At 51.2% G+C, this 21,053-nt stretch overlaps 2 protein-coding genes across 5 annotated transcripts in view; one reads left to right on the top strand and one right to left on the bottom strand.

Annotated features, from left to right (window-relative positions):
• CFAP221 (cilia and flagella associated protein 221) overlaps positions 1-8,725 on the bottom strand; it is a 90,125-nt gene extending 81,400 nt beyond the window's left edge. For 2 of the 3 annotated variants that reach the window (XM_051848749.2, XM_002712377.5), the window contains exons 1-3: positions 8,566-8,724; positions 7,346-7,528; positions 5,112-5,212 (exon numbers count right to left, since the gene is read on the bottom strand). In XM_051848749.2, coding sequence (XP_051704709.2) covers positions 5,112-5,212; positions 7,346-7,481 — 237 coding nt within the window. In that variant the 5' untranslated portion in view covers positions 7,482-7,528; positions 8,566-8,724. Of the gene's footprint in view, positions 1-5,111; positions 5,213-7,345; positions 7,529-8,565 lie in introns of all 3 variants that reach the window. The other variant, XM_070071560.1, reaches the window with a different exon arrangement.
• Positions 8,726-18,890: 10,165 nt separating this feature from the next.
• Positions 18,891-21,053, top strand: part of SCTR (secretin receptor) — a 54,433-nt gene continuing 52,270 nt past the window's right edge. Inside the window, exon 1 of one of the 2 annotated variants that reach the window (XM_008258411.4) lies at positions 18,891-19,151. In XM_008258411.4, the coding sequence (XP_008256633.3) occupies positions 19,083-19,151 (69 nt within the window). In that variant the 5' untranslated portion in view covers positions 18,891-19,082. 2 annotated transcript variants of the gene reach the window in all.

The raw sequence follows: 21,053 nt of genomic DNA, 5'->3' as shown, positions 1-21,053 counted from the left end.
CATGCATGCACAGGTGTTTGCTGAGTCCCATCTGCAGGTTTGGTGTCGCGCTGGGTACTCGGGGAAGCAGCACTAGGAAAAGACAGGCATGGCCTCCACTCCCCAGCAGAGCGAAGCTCAGCGGAGGCTTCATATCTCTTCCGATTCATTACATCTTGCTTCCCATGTATCCTCAATGGAGGTAAGACCACTCACAAGGGGAGGGAAATCTATTTGTGGGAAGACGAAATGATCTTAGTTGTTACAATGGCTTTGTGACCTTTGAAAGCTCAATCCCACCTTACAAAATCTTGCTGCTCTCCTGGGGGTAGGAGTGGGGATGACAACAAAAGAGAAGGTGGAGAATCACAGCGCTCCTCTAAAATTCCACGACAAGACCTTCCTGGAGTGCACGCTCCCTGCTCAGGAACACCGCATTAACCGCTTCTGCCTCCTGAATTCCACGCCTATTCCTAACCGGTGCTGCCCAGCCCTCCCACCGCTGCCGCCCTGCAAAGCCCCACACCCCAGGTACAGCAGAAGGCACCGCCCACCTGCTTGCTCTCCCTGAACTGCCACCCCCATCTTCCTCTGTGCTCTGAATGTCTTCTCCCGTCCTCCCGCTCTGCTTTTGGGCTATCCCAAATGCCTTCTCCTTAGCACAGTCCCTTTTTATACATTTCCCTATGGGTAAGGTGCTCCCCTCCACCGAGTATTTCCCTCTGACTTCTTCAGGCCACCTTCTTCTGCTGGCGCTAAGGTTGGAAGCCAAAGCTTTTTGGCTCTTGAAGGGGATGGAAACTTAATCCAGGGATGGCGTTTAGGGGGTGGCGGGGGTCCAGTGAAATGCCCTCCAGGCACTGGGGACTTGCCTGGGAAAGTGGTTCTCCCAAGAGGGCTGGTGCTAAAGCCAGTGGTGCCCAGGCTCTCTGCTACTTCCTGGATGGCACGTGATCCTCCCTCTACCTGGGCTTGGCCATCGCCATCCACAGCCATCAGCAGATGCCAAGTCAATAGGACCACAGCACTGGGGATCTGAACCTCCGGGACTGTGAGACACAGTATCCTTTTCTCTTTAGAATGTTAGTTGCTTCAGGAGTTTTCAATACAGTAACAAAAAGCTGACTAAGCCATCTGAGATCATGTTCAAGTTGCTCCGCTGTTTTCAAATACCTCCTACGACCTGAAAAACTCCTTGCTTTTGTTCATATTGGTATTTTAATTGTTATTTTAGTATTTATTTATTTGAGAATGAGAGAGAGGGAGAGAGGGAGCACTTCCATCTACCGGTTCACTCCCCAGAGCCCACAATGACCAAAACTGGGCCAAGTCAAGGCTGGGAGCAAGGAAGTCAATCCAGGTCTCTCACCCCGGCAGCAGGGACCCAAATACTTGAGCCATCACCATGGCCTCCCGGGTTGTTCATTAACCAGAGGCTGGAATCAGGCCTGGAGCCAGGGAACTCAAACCCAGGCACTCTGATGGGGAACATGGGCATCTCAAATGGTGTCTTTTTTGTTGTTGCTGTTAAAAGATTTATTTATTTATTTATTTATTTGAGAGGCAGACTTAGAGAGAGAGAGAGGGACAGACAGACAGAGAGGTCTTCCAACCACTGGTTCACTCCCCAAATGGTGAACACTCTTCCCTGGCACCCACATAGGTGGAAAATAATGCAAAGCTAGGTATACAAATTATAAAATCTATCATGAACAAGAATTGTGACTTAATAAGATTGCAAGATTCCTTAAACTGATCTGTAGATTCAAAGTGATTCCCATCAATTCCTATGTAGAAATTTGACAAATTGATCCTACTATTCCTATGGAATTACAAGAGATTCAGAACAGAGGAAAAATAGATAATTGAACTTCACCAAAATTAAAAAATAGTCACACTGCAAAGCACACTATAAAGAGAGAATGGGGAAAATACTTGCAAATCATATGTCTGATAAGGGTTATGTGTTCAGGATATATAAATAACCCTCAAAACTCAATGATAAAAGAGTCAAATCACTTATTACAAAAAAGACAAGGGCTTTGAACAGATATTTCTGTAAATATGGCCTTCAAATGGCCAGTAAGCTCATGAAAAGATGCTCAACATCATTACTCATTAGGAAAACTCAAAAGAGACTGCAGTAGATTGAATACTGGCTACAAAACCATATGCCCAAATCCTAACCTCCGGAACCCACGAATGTGAAAATGTGGGAAAACATGTCCTTGTAGATATTATTAAGTTCAGATCATCCTGGATTCTCCCAGGTGGGCCCTAAATGCGATGACAAGTGGAGGGCAGGCGTTACAGTGCACAGGTTAAGCCACCTTCTGCGACGCTGGCCTCCCATGCTGGAGTATGGATTCCAGTCCCAGGGGTCATCTTCCAGTCCAGTTTCCTGCTAATGTGTCTCGGAAGGTAGTGGATGATGGCTCAAGTACTTGAGCCCCTGCCACCCATGTGGGAGACCCAGATGGAGCTCCAGGTTCTGGCTTTGGTCTGGCCCAGTCTGGCTGTTGTAGCTATCTGAGGAGTGAATGTGTGGATGGAAGATCTCTCTCTCTCTTCCTTTCAAATAAACAAATCAAAAACGAAAAAAAAAAAAAAAAAAAAGCAGAAGGGGAGAAGACACAGGGAGGCCAGGGAGACAGACAAGAAGGCCAAACGAAGATGGAGGCAGAGAATGGAATTAGCAACCATGAGCCAAGGAACACCTGGACTCATTAGAGACCAGAAGATTCTCCCCAAGAGCCTCTGGAAGAGGTGCGGCCTTGTTGACACCTTGATTTTGGACTCCAGAACTAGGAGAACAGATTCCCAGTTTCTTAACAGTCTAATGTGGTCATTTATTATGGCAGCCACAAAAAAGTAACACACCATGCAAACCAAAATCCAAGAGAGCTGAAAAGATGTCCGGACAAGAACCTGAACGTGAATATGTATAGCAGCATCTTTGTAACAGCCCCAGGGAGGAAACACCCCCAAAGTCCAGTAACTGATGAATGGGCCAACCAAACGCGGTCTATCCAGACAACAGAGTGTTACTCAGCGTTAGAAAGGGATGGAGAACTGACTCACAGCACCTAGAAAACACTTAAGCTAAGTGGAATGAGCCAGTCTTGAAAGAGCACGTTGTGTGACTTCATTTCTATGCAATGTCCAGAATAGGTGAGCCTCTACAGACGGCAAATAGATGCGTGGTTCCTTCGGGTGAGGTGCGTGAGCGCGGGACGGGGAGTGCCTGAGGATGCATGGGGGTTTTTTTTAGGGGTGATAAAGTGTTCTACCCCTAGGTTGTGGGGATAGCTGTGCAACTCCATGAGCATACGAAAACCGTTCAAGCGTACCTATGCCAGAAACATGTGAAGTATACGTGACTTATATCTCAGTCAAGCTGCAGAGAAAGAAGATGGTAAAGAGCGAGCAATGGCATTCTAGTTTACTTTTGGCACACGTCTCGTTGATGAACACTGGGTAACCAGGAACAACCAGATCTACCCCACCCTACAGACCGCAGACCTCCACTGGGGAAATGCAGGCTCCAGAACAAATCGTTAACTTTGGTCTCCGGTGCCACCATCTTAGAAAGGGGTCCCTGGAGACTGCTGCTGAAGTTCACATTCACAGTACTGAGCCTAGTCCTTTTCCTAAGAGGAAACACGCGGTCTCCGGCAGCTTCTTTTCCTGGCCTGTTCTTTCTCTGCCAACTTCAGCATAAGGACTCAGAGAACCAGTGTTCTCCTCTGTCTGCTGGGAACTGCCTGATGGGAACCCCATTTCCTTTCCTGACAACTCCACTGTTTACCAGTTTCCTCCAGGGATTCCCCTCTCTGGACAGTGTAACACCATCATCAGAAGTCTTTCTTAAAATGACCGATTTAGAGACACAGCTCTTAAAGAGTGTGTGCTACATCTCAAAGTAGAGTACTGGAGTACTGGATTGGGCACAGGGCCCAAGAGGGAACACCACATACAAAGGTGGGGGCCTCAGAGGACCCAGCTGAAGACAGCTCCCCTCTGCCCCCCACCCAGTACACGCTCGAGGTTACTGTGGCTCAGACCTTGCACCTGGCATGGAGGTCTGAGATGGCCTGCCTGGTGGGACATCGTTGGAGGTCTCTGAGGTTGTAGAACAGTGTTCAGGTCCATTTTCACATAGGTTAGTACAAGCGGGACCCTGCAGTCAAGCAGAGCCCACCCTGGTCAACTTCCAGGTCAGTGAAGGGAACCAGGAAGGGCTGGCCCTGAACTGGGGGAGGGGGACTCCCCATGGGCTTTGCCTACTCTCCAGAACAGCATTCCATGTGTGTCTTCGGGAGCCTAGCCCCTGCTTCCTAGACAAATTCTGAGCTGGGTGCCTTAGCATCTGACCCAAGCAGCTTAAGTGGAAACCCTGCCCAGTAACTCCCAAGAAAGGGAGGAGGAGTGGTTTGGAGGAAGGGAGCCTGAGTGAAACTGTGCCTCCATTGCTGAGTCGGTCTGTGTTCTTGAAGGAATTATATAACTTTTTTTTTTTTTTGACAGGTAGAGTGGACAGTGAGAGAGAGAGAGAGAGAGAAAGGTCTTCCTTTGCCGTTGGTTCACCCTCCAATGGCCGCTGCGGCCAGCGTGCTGTGGCCGGTGTACCGCGCTGATCTGATGGCAGGAGCCAGGTACTTCTCCTGGTCTCCCATGGGGTGCAGGGCCCAAGCACTTGGGCCATCCTCCACTGCACTCCCTGGCCACAGCAGAGAGCTGGACTGGAAGAGGGGCAACCGGGACAGAATCCGGCACCTCGACCGGGACTAGAACCCGGTGTGCCAGTGCCGCAAGGCGGAGGATTAGCCTAGTGAGCCGCGGCACTGGCCGGGAATCATATAACATTTTGAAATCTCAGCTTCCTTACTGATATAATGAGAGTTACAACCTCCAAGGAGCTGGTCCCCATAGAAGAATGAAATTAAGTCCTGTAAAACACGAAGGCCAGTACCTGGCCACCCAGACGCAACTCTGCAGAGTGCTGGCAGGAACCCACAGCAGGGCGGAAGTCACATGGGCGCTGTGGCTCTTAGATGCGTGTGTAGTACAAACCCAGAACACTCCTGTCACCTCATTATCATGACTAATGATGGCACTGAGAAAGCACCTACCAGAGTTTGCTGGTGTTGATTTTCCACTTGATAGCCCCCAAAATGCACAATGCCGGGCCTTGCTTCTATGACCTTATTCTTCAGAAGTTTTGCGTAAACCTCTAGAAAAACAAAGCACATCAGTCCCTGTGAGACCTCAAAGGGGGTGTGAAATTCCAGAGGGTCCTATTAAATTAGGGCACTTTAAGCATGAGAGTTTCAGATCACATTCTCCACAAGGTTAAGTCTCTGTTCCACGACGGCGTGACTTCCCCCTCTGTCTTTGCACATCACGTGGCAAGCGCTACCATCTCAATACAAATTCAGAGACAGTGCCGATTATCGAGTGAAATAACTGGCTCTTCATGTGCTTGTCCCTGTCTTTGCCATCAAACACCGGCTCACCGAGAGCACACTTGCACTGTCTGCTCCAGCACTGAGGTTACTTACTGTGTAATGAACACTCAGTCCGCAGTACCCAACCAACCAAGTGTTTGCTTTTATTACCGTGTATGTAACTTTCACTGTCTGATTTCCTCTGAATGGAAAGATCCCGAAGCTCTACAGCATCATCACTGTGGAAAAGCAAGTCTCAAATTGCCTTTGTTGCAAGGTGAATACCTTTGCTTTGTGTGTGTGTGTGTGTGTGTGTGTGGTTTTTTTTTTTTTTTTTTTTTTTTTTTTAGAACAGCGGAGCCCCACCAAGCTTCCAGATCTGGAAAGCTGTTCCCAGCTCTTCCGTAGGCAGGAGCAGAGCTGTGTGGAGGAGGCACTGGGAATCCACTATACCACTGTTTCTGTGCCTGACGGGTGCTGCGGACATTTCTTTAAGATCCTCCCCCAACCCGATATCGTTTCCACTTTGCAGATGAAGGAGCTGAGTCTCTACAAGGTTGAGCAGCTCGACCATGGCTGGGGGAGTCCAAAGTCAGGTCCAAGTCTGACTGAGTCCAGCCACTGCCTCCCTCAAAAGGAACACAGAAATTTCCTACACACCATTTGGACTTTGGTTACAGGCAAACGCTGGGAGCCACTCTCACCCCATGCTTTTACCCACTGGGATTCTAAGATGCACCTGAAGTGTGCGTGAACTGTTTGGTGTGTTACTCTGCCCTCTCCATGAGCTGTCACCGTCATCCACTTCGGGTCAAAATGAAGGAGTGGAGCTGGGTGAGGATGGTGGGTTGGGGAACGGCCCATCTCCATAGGTTATTTTCTGGCCATTTTTTAAGTGCCGGACCACCATGATTCAGGAGCCATTTTAATGCTGAAAGATTCTGGGGCTAGGGTGCACACACTGGATTAAGGCTGGCGTCCTTCCCCCCAATGCTCAGAAGTGGTCAAGGGTGCCCATCTGCACTGGACAAGTGCTCCAGTGACAAGAGCCACCCAGAATATAGTTCTAACCCCTAGCCTGGGGCTCGAAAGCCAAGCTAGGGTTAAGGAGCACGCTGGTTGAGACTGGAACACAGGGCTCCACCAGCTCAGCACCCCTCTCCACTTACTGGGTGTGCCACTGAGGAGAACCACGTGACCTCTGGGTCTCGGCTTCTCCAACAGGGACACAGAAACACAATGTGTCGTGGGATGTTGCTTGTGTGTGTGGATTCAGTTAGCATCATAGAGGCGTTTTCCACAACAGCTGCAGGATTTCCCAGGCTCCCCAGGTTGACAGATATGCAAGGACAAAGGCAAGAAGACGCAAAATGCATGTGTTCTGGGGCAGCGGGGAGTAACTTGTGTGGCAAGAACTGAAACTGAGTGGAGGCCCAGCATGGGATGGCACTGGGTGGCCGGCGTCAGAACAGACCGCAAAGGGGACCAGATGCTGGGCAGGGAATTGCAACTGTATTCTGCACGCCAGGGGAACCGTCACAAGTACCTGGGCAGGGTGGAGACAAAAGTCAGCTAGGATTAGAAAGGAAACTGGTGGGGGGTGAGCACGGCCGGCAGGCCAAGAGGAGAGTGATATAATGGTTCGTGCCCCCCACGGAGGATGAGAAACCAGCCGTGGGGACAGATAGGAAAAGTCCTTGAGGAAGTGGCAGCAATAAAACTTGGTGACTAATTCCCACAAAAATCTATCAGCTAAGTGGACAGATCTAAACAGAAGTGATTGTCCTTAATAATAAAATCTATAATGAGACTATCAAACAATATAAATAAATCAGCACCAAAACTCCCACTGCACTTCCCATACTTTGGACCCTGGGGGCAGTCTGGGTTATAAAGCAAATCTGGTCTCCCCCACTCACTTGACTCGAGCAGGTGGTTAGGCACTTCTCTTCTCTTGGGCTCCTCCACCAGGCTCCGCAGGAGCAGGGGAGACACCTTATCTGAGGGGTCCCTGGCATCCTTTACTTCTCCGCCAGGGCTTCTCACCGCTGCCATTTTATCATGAAAAATGGAGTCTTTCTTCCAGAGCTCAAGGTCATTTCCTGGAGAGAACAGCAAGCAGTGTAGTCACCCATGGGAAACCATGCACGTTTTTCCCCCTCAATCTTTGATAAATGGGCCTCGTCACCACACGGTTTACTGTGCTTGAGGCCCTCCTGCCTCCCATCTGGATGGTCACTCCGTTCCCACGCGCGGCTGTGTCATTTATCTTCTACATTACATGTCACAGCCTGGCATCACGCCACCGCTCCCAACCCTTCCGAGGTTCTTCTCAAGAGCTTTTCTCGAAACGTAAACTAAGATGCTCCTGGAGCTAGCTGTAGCGGAAGACAAAGGCTCCCACAGTCAGGCAAGGTGGGAAGAGGTTGAAATCAAGGGTCGCAGGGGACTCTTGGCTCTGAAACATCTCCTGATGAGTTTCTCAGCACGATGTGGCCACCGAAGCCTGGAACATTTGGAGAAGACCCTGTTCGCAGGGACACTGGCATTGGTGAAGTTCCCTTCCTGGGCCTCTCTGCACACAGGGGGTCGACCGGAAGTGAAGAAACTACCATCAGCCAGGTGCACAGGCCTAGGGACGTTCCCATGGGTCTCAGGGGCCCTTGGATGGGTGGGGGCTGCTCTGAGAAGTCCCTGGAAACTGAAGGCAAAGTCACCAGTGGCTCTTTGTTGTTGCTTGCTAGACTTTTTTTTTTTTTTTTTTTTAATCTAGTGAAGGCCCAATAGTCTACAGCATCAAGCAAAACACAGAATACAGGAAAGACGTGCTGAATCTGGAAAGAAGTTACTATTTCACCTCGCTGGCTTTCCCTTCCCACTAGACTGAGCTCTCCTGAGCACCAACTCCCCGCGCACCTGCCCCACGATTCTCCAGCCCTTCAGCACCAGTCCCAAATTCACCCTCCAGCTCCTACCCCGGTGCCCCGTCCAGCCTTCCAGCAGGCAAGAACACCCGGGCCAGACACCTCTTCCCTTCTGCGACCTTGAACTCCGCCCTCCGCTGGAGGCAGGGGTTGACCCCGGACCCTCGCACTACCCACACCCTCATTTACTCTTCTGGACCCCAGCCCCGGCTGACCTGCGGCTGGGCCCGCGCCAGGGACTCAGGCTGCCTCAGCAACGCGGTGGCCGCCCCTAGGCCGCGCCTGGGCCACCCCCGGCCCCAGGTTGCACGCCGCTCGCACAGGACGTAGGTGGTTCCGGCGCCCGCACCGGCGGGGAGCGTCGCCATGGCGACGCGGACGCGCTCCCACGGTGGGAAGCCGGACGCGACCAAACAGCGCCGAGACGTGGGGGGAGAGCCTGGCGGCCGGGCCACCCAAAATAAAGCTGTGGGTGGCTTCTGGGCGCTTGGAGCTGTATGTGGGACAGGGGTAGAACTAGCGAGCGCGACATATGATGTGGGAGGCCAAGGAAGCCCCCAGGATAAACGAGGCGGTGGGAAACGCCGCGACCTCGGAACCCGCGGAGTCGCTCGCGGGCGGTGGAGGCCAGAAAGGGGCGGGCCTCCCCGCCGGGCGCGCGTTCTCGGACGCACTTTTTGGGGTTTCAAGTTTCCTATACGCCTAGACGACGACGGGCGGGATAACATAATAAGGGGGCGCTTCCAGCTGCTAGCTGGTCACGTCGTGGGCGCTCTAGTTTCACCTGTTACCGCGCCGCCGGCCTGTTCTTAGAAGTCCGTAGTAAATATTTCAGAATGTACATCGGGCTCCTAAAAATGACCCCTTGCCAGCACCTTTAAAATTCACAGTAATCTCCCAACACTTTCACGTTCCCAGCAATGATTTGTCTCACAAACGTCGTAAAATGTGTTTAGAGTTTGCCATTTTGAATCAGAATTCAAATAAAACTGACACATTAGGACGTACGGATGCATCTTTGAAATGTGTTTGAATCAACAGGTTCACCATCCATCTCCCCCCCCCCCCGATTTGTTTGTTGAAGAAACTGTCCTTTACACTGATGTGTAGGGGTCATAAGCATGGCACCGGGCCCTCTGCCCTGGCCTGCCCTGTCCACTCCACCCTGCCAACTGAGATGGTCCAGGCGCCGCCACCGCCCTCCACCAAGCTGGCCTTGTCTTGCTTGCTCCTTGTGTGACTTCATGGCTTCACGTTAGTGACAGAGTACGAGGGTACTGGCCTTTCTACTCACCCCTGAAAATGTCCGTTCTTTCCATCTTCCCGTCCTCCAATTCCCTCCCTCTCCCCTGCCACCGCCTATTAAAAGCCTCTCCACCTTTCAAGGGGGTCACCACAGGGGAGGGGTGCGACTTCTATCCCTCTCACAACCCTCCAGACCAGAACAACGCCTCCCTCGCTCAGGACTTCTGGGCCACCTTGCTCTACTGTCTTTACCCCTGTGTAGTTACCTTGTGCTGCACTCGTGGGTACTGGTGTGTCTCAGACTGCAGAACTCTTAGGAGCAGGGGATCACCATTTCCCTTTGGATCTCCCACAGCCTTTGACACAGTTCCTTGTTCACGTGATGACTCAGGGAGTGTTGACTAAAGGGGTGAAAAAATGCATGTGTCTGTATAAAAAGTCGCTTTAGTTCTTTCTGTTTTGTTGCCCCAACAAGGCTGTAGATTTCAGGAGAGCATGTGCTGTGTCTAACCCTAGTCCCTGACCTTTCAACCCCAGCTCAAAACATAAGATGCCTGCTTCCTTAGATTTATTTTAGTGGATGTTGTGTAACAATTTTTAAATTAACAATTATTTTCTTAGAAAAATTGCCAAATTCCCTACTATAGTTAATACATAGGTCTCTATACAAGTAATTAATCAAATTGTACATCCCCGAGAGAAGGTTCCAAGATCCCCAGTGAACACCTGAAACTATGGATAAGTTCCAAACCTTACATACACTATGTTTTTTTTCCTATTCACATATGCCTATAATAAAGTTTAATTTATAACTCAGGCACAGTAAGAGATTAACAACCACGATTAGTAGAACATAGAACAATTTTATATATTGTCACAGACATTCTTTAAGACTTAGGAGTTGTTTATTCCTGAAATTTTCCAGTACTGTTTTCAGACGATGGGTTGACCATTGACAACCAAAACTTGGGAAAGCAAGTGTGTGAGATTGGTGGGTGCTGCTGGCTGCCTGCTTCCACTTCCTTCCAAGCAGAACCCCAGCAGGGCTCAGGATTCTCCCCAGATCCCCAGTTCCAGCAGTGGGTTCTGATTAATTCTCACTTGATTGACTTGGGGCTGGGTAGGGAGCCTGAGTCTGGCCTCAGAGGTGTTATTAGGAAGGGTTCCAGGGCGCTTCGGAAAATGCTCCGTCTTTGCTAAGCAAGGAAGTACCTTTCTCTTTCTGGACTTTGGAGTGTGTGGAAGTGATTCCCGGAATGGCCACAGCCCTCGGAGGCCCAGAGAAGGTGGCGATGGAGACAGGTGGGAGACAGGAAGAGGCCCCTGCATGATATCATTAGCTATTTCTGCCAGCTGCAGGCCTCCGACATATACTGATTTCTAGACACTAACTACTCAAGGTGAACCATGGCGTAGGAACTTGTTAGGAATGCAGGATTTCAGGCTATCCCAGGCCTACTGAATCAGCATCTGCATTTTAATAAGAGTTGCCAGGAGATTCACAGGCACATTAAAGGTTGAGAATCATGGAACTCCAGAACGCCCTCTGTTAGGCCATCAGCTATTTCCTATACTGAAGTGCATATTCCACATTGACTTCGCTTAGCATTTATAATAGCAAAATCATCCCAGTTTCCGCCAAATTTATGTAGTGGGAAGACTGTGGTGACAGGCATGGAAGCTATGAGCTATAGGCTTTGGTGAGGTGGGGGAGATGTAATTTCCTGGATTAAAACTTTCAGAGGTGGTGGGCCATTGCTGTGATGCAGCAAATGAAGATGCTGCCCGTGTGGCACTGGCATCCTGTATCGGAGTCCTAGCTGCTCCAGCTCTCTGTTAATGCACCTGGGAAGGAAGCAGAAGATGATCCAAGTACTTGGGCCACTGCCATCCACACAGGAGACCTGGATGGAGTTCCTGGTTCCTGGCTTCAGCCTGGCCCAGCTCTGGCTGTTGTGGCCATTTAGGGAGTGAACCGGCAGATGGAGGATCTCTCTCTCTCTTTCAAATAAATAAATGTTAAAAAAAAAAAAAAAACTTTTGGTGGTGGGATGGGCATTTGGTGCAACATATAAAATGTTCCATACAATGCCTGCATCCCAATCAGAGTGCCTGGTTGGAGTCCTGGCTCCACTTCTGATCCAACTTCCTGCCAATGTGCTCCCTGGGAAGCAGCAGGTAATGGCTCAAGTTGTTGGGTTTCCGCTACTCACATGGGAGACCCAGATTGAGCTCCAGCCCCCTGGCTTCAACCCTGGCCCAGTCCTGGCTTTTGCAGGCATTGGGGGAATGAACCAGCAGATGGAAGATCTCTCTCTCTCTCTCTGTCTCTCTCTCTGCTTTTCAAAAATAAATAAAGGAAGAAAGAAAGAGAATTTTTAAAAGCATTTCAGAGGCTTCAAACTATGCAGAAGATGAATTCAAGATCCTTCACACTTTCAGGGCTCTGTAGGACCAGGCTGCCAGCTCCTCACTACTTCTCCTTCTACCCCATTGTTGGGGGCCTGTGACTGCTTTCACTGCTCAACTGCACCTCCCACTCCAAATTTCTGACCCCCCAAAAACTTGTGAGGTGTAACAAACAGGCTGTTGTTTCAGGTCTCTAAATTTGGGAGCAATAAATGATGCACAATAACAAGAAACTAATCCCTATTTTTCCCAGCTTCCTTTCTAAGTCGGATCCTGCTCCCTTATCCTCTCCCTTCAGAGCAATAACAGAAGCGTACTTTCCATGTTTCCAGAGCCTGGGAAGTCCGAGATCAAGTGTCTGGAAGGACACACTTCCTGCTTAACACACAGTGTCTTCTTGGGCTGTGCTCACATAGCAGGCAGAGGGGTAGAGAACCCCCTGGGGTCTCTTTCGTGAGGCACTGTTAGAAAACACCCCCAGAACTGGTTGGAGGGGTTGCTGTAGAATGCCCAAAACTGTTTCTGCTTGACCGACATGCAGCAAGCACCTTCCTGCCATTGCAGTGGTGGAAGAAAGCATCTATTGATTGCCAAGTATAAGGGAAGGAGCCTGGAAGCTCTTGCTTAATTCCCTGGCTCCTTGAGGGGTTAGGGGCAAAGATTCCCATAGATTGGAGCGGGGGCCGAGAGGTTCATGTCCAGCTCATGTCCAGGCTCCTGATTGGTCTGCAATGCTCATGGCCCTCCTTGGATCAGTTGGCAATGTCATGTTCCTTAGGGACTGTTGATGAGTGGACTCTAACCAGTCTAGGTCTAGGCACAGGTGGTGGCTACTTTTTGTTTGGAGATTGGAGTTCCTGACAGAGAAGCTCCAAGAGATAAGCCCAAACAGCAATATCTACAGGGGAGAAGAATGGCCCCTTGAATCTTGTGTTCAGGGACCCTGGAGGGCCAGCTACACCACCCCTTCGATGTGGTGAGTTAATTGTAGTAACAGCAGCAGGAGGGGCCGGTGCTGTGGTGTAGCAGGGAAAGCCTCCACCTGCAGTGCTGGCATCCCATATGGACACCGGTTCGAGTCCCGGCTGCTCTACTTCCAATCCAGCTCTCTGCTGTGGCCTAAGAAAGCAGTAGAAGATGGCCCAAGTTCTTGGGCCCTTGCACCCATGTGGGAGACCCGGAAGAAGCTCCTGGCTCCTGGCTTCAGATTGGCGCAGCTCCAGCCATTGCAGCCAATTGAGGAGTGAACCAGCAGATGGAAGACCTCTCTCTATCTGCCTCTCCTCTCTTCGTGTAAATCTGACTTTCAAATAAATAAATAAATCTTTAAAGGAAAAAACAAACAGCAGCAGAAGGAAACTGTGAGCTAAGGGAGGGAGGCTGGGGGCCTGGCACCTGATGGTTTCCGGCATCTGCCTCCAAGGCACTGCCTAGGTGTTTGGTTCCTGCACTAATCATATCTATGAAGGTCCCAACCTCATGACGCATTCTCATCCCAAGGGCTCTGTTGCCTACTACCATCACCGCCGGGGTTAGGATTCTACCATATGACTAGGGGTGAATGCACATTCAGACCACAGCTGCTGGGTTTACCCCTTTGCCAACCACCTTCCTGGACTACTAGTCCAGGGAAGGCAGGCTGGGTCACCACTGCACAAGCCTTGAGTGTTGCCTAGAACATGCGTGGATTTCCGACGTATTTGTAGAACTGAGTCATTAGTGAGTTAACAACAAATTATTTCTTTTTTGTTTTCTTAAAGATCATTTATTTATTTGAAGGGCAGATTGACATGGAGGGAGGGAGAGGGAGAGGGCGAGGGAGAGGAAGAGGGAGAGGGAGAGGGAGAGAGAGAGAGAGAATCTTCCATCTGCTCATTCACTCCCCAAATGGTTTCAAAGATCAGGTCTGGGCAAAGCTGAAGCCAAGAGCCAGGAACTCCATCTTGGTCTCCCACATGGGTGGCAGGGGCTCAAGTACTTGGGCCGTCTTCTCCTGCCTTCCCAGGTGCAGTAGCAGGGAGCTGGTTTGCTGGCCAAATGGCTGCAATGGCTGAGAGTGGCTTAGGCTGACACGAGGAGCAAAAGACTCCATCTAGGTCTCCCACGTGGGGAGCAGGAGCCCAAGTACTTGGACCGTCATCCACTGCCTTCCCAGGTGCATTAGTAGAGAGCTGGATCAAAAGTGGAGCAGCCAGGATTCAAACCGGCGCTCTGATGTGGGGTGCTGGCTTACATCACCAGGCCACCTCATTGAATTATGTTCAACCAAACGGCAATGCAGAAAGATGAGTATGCTTTTTCCAATTATGTGGAGGAGACTGAGGCTTGGAGGGCTCAAATGACTTTCCCCGTGTTTCACATGGCTAATTGGAGAATCAGGCAGGGTTTGAACCCCGGGTTTGTCTGTTGTGCATTGCCTTCCCAGACTCTGGAAGGGTCTGGGGGGGGGGTGCACTTGACTTTCTTTGCTCCACCCAGCAAGGAGAAGACCTTGGGCATGCTAGCAACATTGTCTTTCCGATCTGGCTTTATTTGCTTTCTTTTATTTGGTCTGTGTTAACTACAATATTTCATATAAATATTCAAAAGGACGCTGACAGATGGAAGAGGAAAATAGAAAAAGTAAAGGAAATACGGCTTTCCTGAGAAAGCCAGCCTACATTTCCAGATTGTAAACAGTGAGCCTGGGCCATAAAAACCTCATTAAAATGTCAGCATTATGCCTTTGTACTTGAGGACTGAATAGGAAATCACGCTTGCCCCATTCTTTATGGCTCATCAATAATACATTAGCTGGGCTCCTAGGAAAGCTGCCATTCAGGAGGGGACAGCTCTCTTTGTTTGGTTTATTCAGTCCTCAAAGGGGCAGAGCAAGAGCCTTGCACTTACACAGTCACTTGGTGAAGACCTGAGACCCAGATACCCAGGGGTAGCCAATTACTCCCTCTTTCTCCACTGTTCTTTTTGCTCCACTCCCCCCATCCCACCCCCAACCAGTCCCTCTGGCTCAAAAGCCTGGGGAAGGCTTCCTTAAGTATAAGTCAGGGAATCTCCCGTTAGAAGTGATGGAAACTGACTCACACACACCCCACATTCGGAGAGGCAGAGCTGGCAGGGGCGGGGGTGAGGGAGGGGCTTCAGGAACATCTGCGTCTAGGAGCCAGATGCTGCTCTCCGGGACTGGTTTCTCCAGCTCTTGGATCTTCCCCACCCAGACTGGCTTCATTCTCACCAGCACCTCCTCATATTGTGCCACAGGCTGTACCTTGCAGTTAGCTTGATCCTACTGCCGACACAGGCTTTGTCTGTGGCACATCCAGTCACATGCCCATCCCCGATTAATGGCTGTGTGGTGAGCTGCAGGCAGGAGGAGGGTAGATGGGCTGAATCTCTTTGCCCAGGTCCAGCTCTTGTGCTCCCTCCTGGGCTGCTCTTGGTGAAAAGTCTCCCCAACTGCCAGCCACACTGTGAGTGAGGGTCTGAGAGATTCTTCTATCAGAAGGAAAGAGAATGGAGGTTAGATGGGCGAAAACCAACAGAAACCTACCACATTGACTCCTATAAAAGTGCTCTCACTCAGATACATCTGACCCACCAGAACGGTGACTAACATGAGTCAGATTTAATGACTCCACCTGCTCTGTCTGGTCCCGTACAATATGCTCTCAGAGAATGTATCGCCATCTGTAGCTTCATGTTTTTGTTTTTAAAGATTTATTTATTTATTTGAAAGTCAGAGTTTCACAGAGAGAGAAGGAGAGAGAGAGAGAGAGAGAGAGGGAGAGAGAGAGAGAGAGAGAGGTCTTCCATCTGCTGATTCACTCCCCAGTTGGTTGTAATGACTGGAACTGTGCCAATTCAAGGCCAGGAGCCAGGAGCCAGGAGCCAGGAGCTTCTTCTGGGTCTCCCACACGGGCACAGGGGCCCAAGGACTTGGGCCATCTTCTACTGCTTTCCCAGGCCATAACAGAAAGCTGGATTGGAAGTGGAGCACTCGGGACTTGAACTGACGCCCATATGGGATGCCGGCACTGCTGGCAGCGGCCTTACCCACTACGCCACAGCGTCAGCCCCACCATTTGTAGTTTCATTTGGTACACACTGTGGTTGCTATGTCAGCCAGCCAGCAGGTCTGAGAAGTGCGTGGCTGTGGCCATCTTGTAAATCTTGGATGCCAGCCCCAGTCGCCTTCCTGGGCCTCTGGGAATCGGGTGCACTCTCAGCAGCACAGCTTCCCGCATGGGCCTGAGCTTGCTGAAGGTAACTTCCCCAGGCCTCTGTCATCTTAGCACAGCACCTGCAGCAGAGCAGGTGCTCCGGAAATAGTCAACAACGAGCCTTAGTTTCCCAACAAGTGTTTATTGCCTTTAGAGAAATGCAAAATAAAGAAATAATTTTTAAAAAAACCCAAAATATAAAATGTGGTTGAAGAAATAATTACAAGTAGCATCTCCTGCTACATCATGAGTGTTCTCCATAAAAGGAAGAAAAGAAAGGCACAGCTCTACTACTGAGTCAGCATCGAGCCAGACCGCGTCGTGCACCCTCGGTGATCTGGAAGACTGCAAAGACAAATAAAAATCGCACCATTTTATATGGCCAGGCGGATGCAATCCTTCATACACGGTAGCTGTTTATAGCCAATGGAGAAAGAGCACTTGTCAGATCTTCTGCACAAGTGTGCAGTTACAGCTAGGAACCAAGAGCCTTGGCTAAATGGCCCCCAAACCCTGCACCCTGGACACTGTCCACCTCCACGTTCACATTTCAGTGGAATGGATCCATTTCAATGGGGGCATTTATGGGTTGCACAATTGGCCTGAGCCTTGCTTAGCTTTTATTTTTTAAAAAAGATTTATTTATTTATTTATTTGAAAGACAGTTACACAGAGAGAGGAGGCAGAGAGAGAAAGGTTGGTCTTCTATCTGCTGGTTCACTCCCCAATTGGCCACAATGGCCAGAGGGGCTCTGATCTGCAGTCAGGAGCCAGGAGCTTCTTCTGGGTCTCTCACACAGGAGAAGACTTGGGGAAGACTACCATGTGGGAGACCCGGAAGAAGCTCCCAGCTCCTGGCTTCGGATCAGCACAGCTCTGGCTATTGCAGCCATTTGAGGAGTAAACCAGTGGATGGAAGACCTTTTTCTCTGTCTCTCCCTCCCTCTCTCTCTGTAACTCTGCTTCTCAAATAAATCAATCTTAAACAAACAAAAAAAAAGCAAGTGAGGCTGGTGTGGAGCCTAGCGGATAAAGCCTGCAGTGCCAGCATCCCATATGGGTGCTGGTTTGAGTCCTGGTTGCTCCACTCCCGATCCGGCTCTCCGCTATAGCCTGGGAAAGCAGTGGAAGATGGCCCAAATCCTTGGACCCCTGTACCTGTGTGGGAGGCCCAGAAGAAGCTCCAGACTTCTGGCTTTGGATCAGCCCATTACAGCCATTTGGGGAGTGAACCAGCAGATGGAAGACCTCTCTCTCTCTCTCTCTCTCTCTGTCTGTAACTCTGCCTTTCAAATAATAAGTACATTTGAGAGAGGGAGAGAGAGAGAACATGAAAGCAATGCAAAAGTCTGTACATACACATTACAAGTCCGTATCACATGCTTACTGATGCACATTTAGGGTGTTGGGGTTTGAAGGACATTCTTTTTTCTTCCCAGCCTGAATGCATCTTGGACCAACTGAGAAATAAGACTCAGACAGACAAGGCCGAGTACCACTTCTGTTAGTGATCGAGTTGGCTTTGGAGAACGTGATTTATGCTTATGGGCAAGAAGGCTTTCTAACAGCACACCCCAGCTGAGAGAGAACATTACTCTGTCACTGGTAGGACTGGGCCAGCATAGGGCCAGCCTCGCCCAGGGCTATCCTCCCGTTGGCTCTGTGTAGGAGGCTGGGTGAGCTTGTCCATGGAAGAAGAGAAGAGGGTGCAGAACTCACGCCCGTTCCTTATGCCAAGGGAATCAGCGATGGGGAGCTCACCTCAGGGGTGTGTGTGTGTGTGTGTGTGTGTGTGTGTCTGTGTTTAGAGGCAGAAAAAGGATCAGACTAATGGTTGCTCACTCTGAGGAACCATCAAGGGCAAGCCTCGGGGTTCCCTTGACCTTGTCTGCTTCTGTAAGGGTGTTTCCACAAGGCTCCCCCCAACATGTTCCATCAGACCCTTTGGTGAGTATTTGTGTGGAGTACATTCCCAGAAGGAGGGCTAACATTGCACTTCATCGGTTAATCACTGACAACCCATATCGAAGCACCAGCAGGAGTTCCCGCTACGCCACTCCCAATCCAGCTTCCTGCTAATGTGCCTGAAAGGCGGTGTGGATGATGGTCCAAGAGCTTGGTCCCCTGCCACTCACCTGGGAGGACCGGATGGAGTTCCTGGCTCCTGGCTCTCGCCATTGGGGCCATTTAGGGAGTGAACCAGTGGTTGGAAAGTCTCTCCTCACTGTCCCTCTGCTTTTCAAATATAACATAATCTTTTTAACATTCCTAGAAGGGAGTCAGTGGTTATGTACACTTTGTGGGGGATGTGTACCGAGCTTTGATTTTGGACTTAGACGTTGAAAGTGTCCTCCCTTATCCTCTGCTGGGATGTATCAACCTCATCAACAGTCTCTGGGACGCAGCGGTACTAACAGCTGTGATGGCACAACTGTCACAGCTGGCTCTCACGCCCAAGTCAGCCACAGAGGCTCAGGCTTAGCCGTGAAGGTCTAGACCTGGGCTCCCTCTTTGAGCTTCTGGGTTGCATGACTCCGGGGTGGTGGGGGTGTTGGGGAGAGGGCGGGTTGCGGCGTAGATGGCTGGGCAGAGCCTGCGGGCGCCAGCTCCAGCACCGCGCCCTGCCTCTGCCTCCTCCCCCCGTCTGCCCCCAGCCAGTCTGCGCTGGACGGAGGAGCGCCCCTAGCGCAACGTCCTTATCTATGGGCCCCAGAGCGCAGAGCGTGCAGCCACCGCGTCCGCCCAGGATGGCTCCTCCAAGCTCTGCGGCTGCCCGGGACCCGGTACCCTGTCCGGGGCCCTGAGCTCACAAACTGGTCGAGCGCACCTGCCGGCGGCTGTCGAGGGGCGCGCGGGGCAACATGTGTCCCCGCCCGGGGCCGCCGCTGGGGCTGTGGTTGCTGCTGGGGTTCGCCTGCGCCGCCCACTCGGTGAGTACGGCGCGCTCCGCCGGCTTGGGGCCCCGAGTCCCACGCGAGATGAAGGTGGCGGGGGACAAGCCTTGCCTCCGCCCCATCCCAACAATAGACGGTCTGCTCTTCAGGAATAACAGCGGCTTGTACGGCTTGCAGCAGGCGGCTCCGGGACCCCCTCGCCCTCCGCCCCACCGCTCCCTCCTGCCCACGCGTCCTAGACGAAAATCTCTCAAGCCTCTCAAGCGCCGCTGGCCGCTGTGCCTCCAAAATGTCCTAGCAGCCTCATCGCTGCTTTTCCCAGCCGACAAACCAGAGCTTGGCACGGAAAGACAGAAACATGCCCGGTGCCAGGAAAGGAGGGTGGGAACAAACAGCCGTCCGCGGGGCCCGCCCTGAAGCCTTGACATTTCCCGGGGGCTGTGGCCACAGCTCCAGGGTTCGCGATGGCCGCTGTAGTGCTGCCTCTCCCGGGTCCTGGGTGCTCGGGTCCTAGATGGGTCTGGCAGCTCCTGGGAGCGGCCACTCCCCACAGACGGCCCACAGACGCGACGGCGTGAGAGGAAAGAAGGGGCGGAGTGGGGGGAGTTTGCTATTCTTGCCCACAGAAGCTCCTGAGAGTCTGGGGCTTCTGAGGTCTGTCTTAGTGAGAGAGTGGCTACTTGCAGGCGGGCACGATGGAAGAGCTGAGGACGAGGGCTGGGGGGGGGGGGCAGATTCTAGAACCACCCCTCCTCCCTGGCATTCCAAAGGGGCCCCCAAGGGCTTGGGGTCCCACAAGAGCTTGGGGACTCAATTCTGAACCTTCCATCTCTGGCTCCTGGGGTCCTGGCTCTTTGTCTTCCAGAACCTACTCCTGTGAGATTCTTAAGGGGAGTGGGTGACAGCCGTGGCACTTGTGGGGTGCCCAGCCAGCAGCTCCCTGACATTCTAGCAGCAGTAGCTTAGAAAAAATGCAATTTGGGGCTCACTCCCAGCTCCCCTGCAAGCTCCAAGCCTCATCTCTCAAGTGCATCCACCGCAATTTGGGGGGGCTGCCCCCCTGGGGCCCTGGGAGCAGCTCAAAGCCAAATACAGCCAGGAGATGTGTTACTCAGCGGCTAGGGCGGAGAAAGACAGTGCTGCCTCTTTTAGAGCCACCCCGACTCCTTGCTAAATGCTTGCAGTAACCCTCAGGTTGTCTTACCTGGCACCTGGGCTGTAGGACTGAGGATGAGCCTACGTCTCCAGGCGACCCTCAGGCTCTCTCAGGGATAAGCAGAGGGGGAAATGAGAAGACTTTTCTCCACGCAGATCTTCAGTGTGCCTTGCAAAGATGCTTCCTTAGGCTCTGGTTCAGTGGCCTCATTTTACAAATGAGCAAAGGGAGACTCACGGGGAGAAGGAAGCTACCTGCCTGAGATGTGCAAGTTTAGGAGCACAGCTGGGACTTGAACCCAGATCCCGTGATTTCCCAGCCACCGGGGGCTCTGTGCGTTATGCCCTCTTGGGTTTCCGTGACATTTCCACACACTCACGTGTTAATGCCTTGGAGTCCCTGTGTGCAGGTTGTGGTCCTTTGGCTTATGCAGGACAAGGGTTGTGTCTCACACTTCTTCACAGAGAAATTGCTTCAATGAATAGGTGTGGAATTGACCTACTTTCACTGGCGTATTCCCAGCCTTTGAAGCTCTGCTTTCCTCCTGTTTCACCCTGGGTGGTAAAATATCTGATCTCAAAATTTAAGGGGTTCAAATATGTTTAGGATAAATTTTATTTATTTATTTCCTTATAAGAGGCAGGCAGAAAGAGAGACAGAGAAAGCTCCTATCCGCTGGTTCATTCCCTAAATATTCACAATGACTGGGCCGGTCCATGGCCAAAGCCAAGAACTAGGAACTCAATCCGGGTCTCTCTAGTGAGTGGCAGGAACCTAATCAC

This window comes from Oryctolagus cuniculus, chromosome 3 (genome assembly GCF_964237555.1).
Source record: "Oryctolagus cuniculus chromosome 3, mOryCun1.1, whole genome shotgun sequence".
Taxonomy (NCBI): domain Eukaryota; kingdom Metazoa; phylum Chordata; class Mammalia; order Lagomorpha; family Leporidae; genus Oryctolagus; species Oryctolagus cuniculus.
Note: the sequence above shows the minus strand (reverse complement) of the source record. Positions and strands in the feature narration are given on the sequence as shown.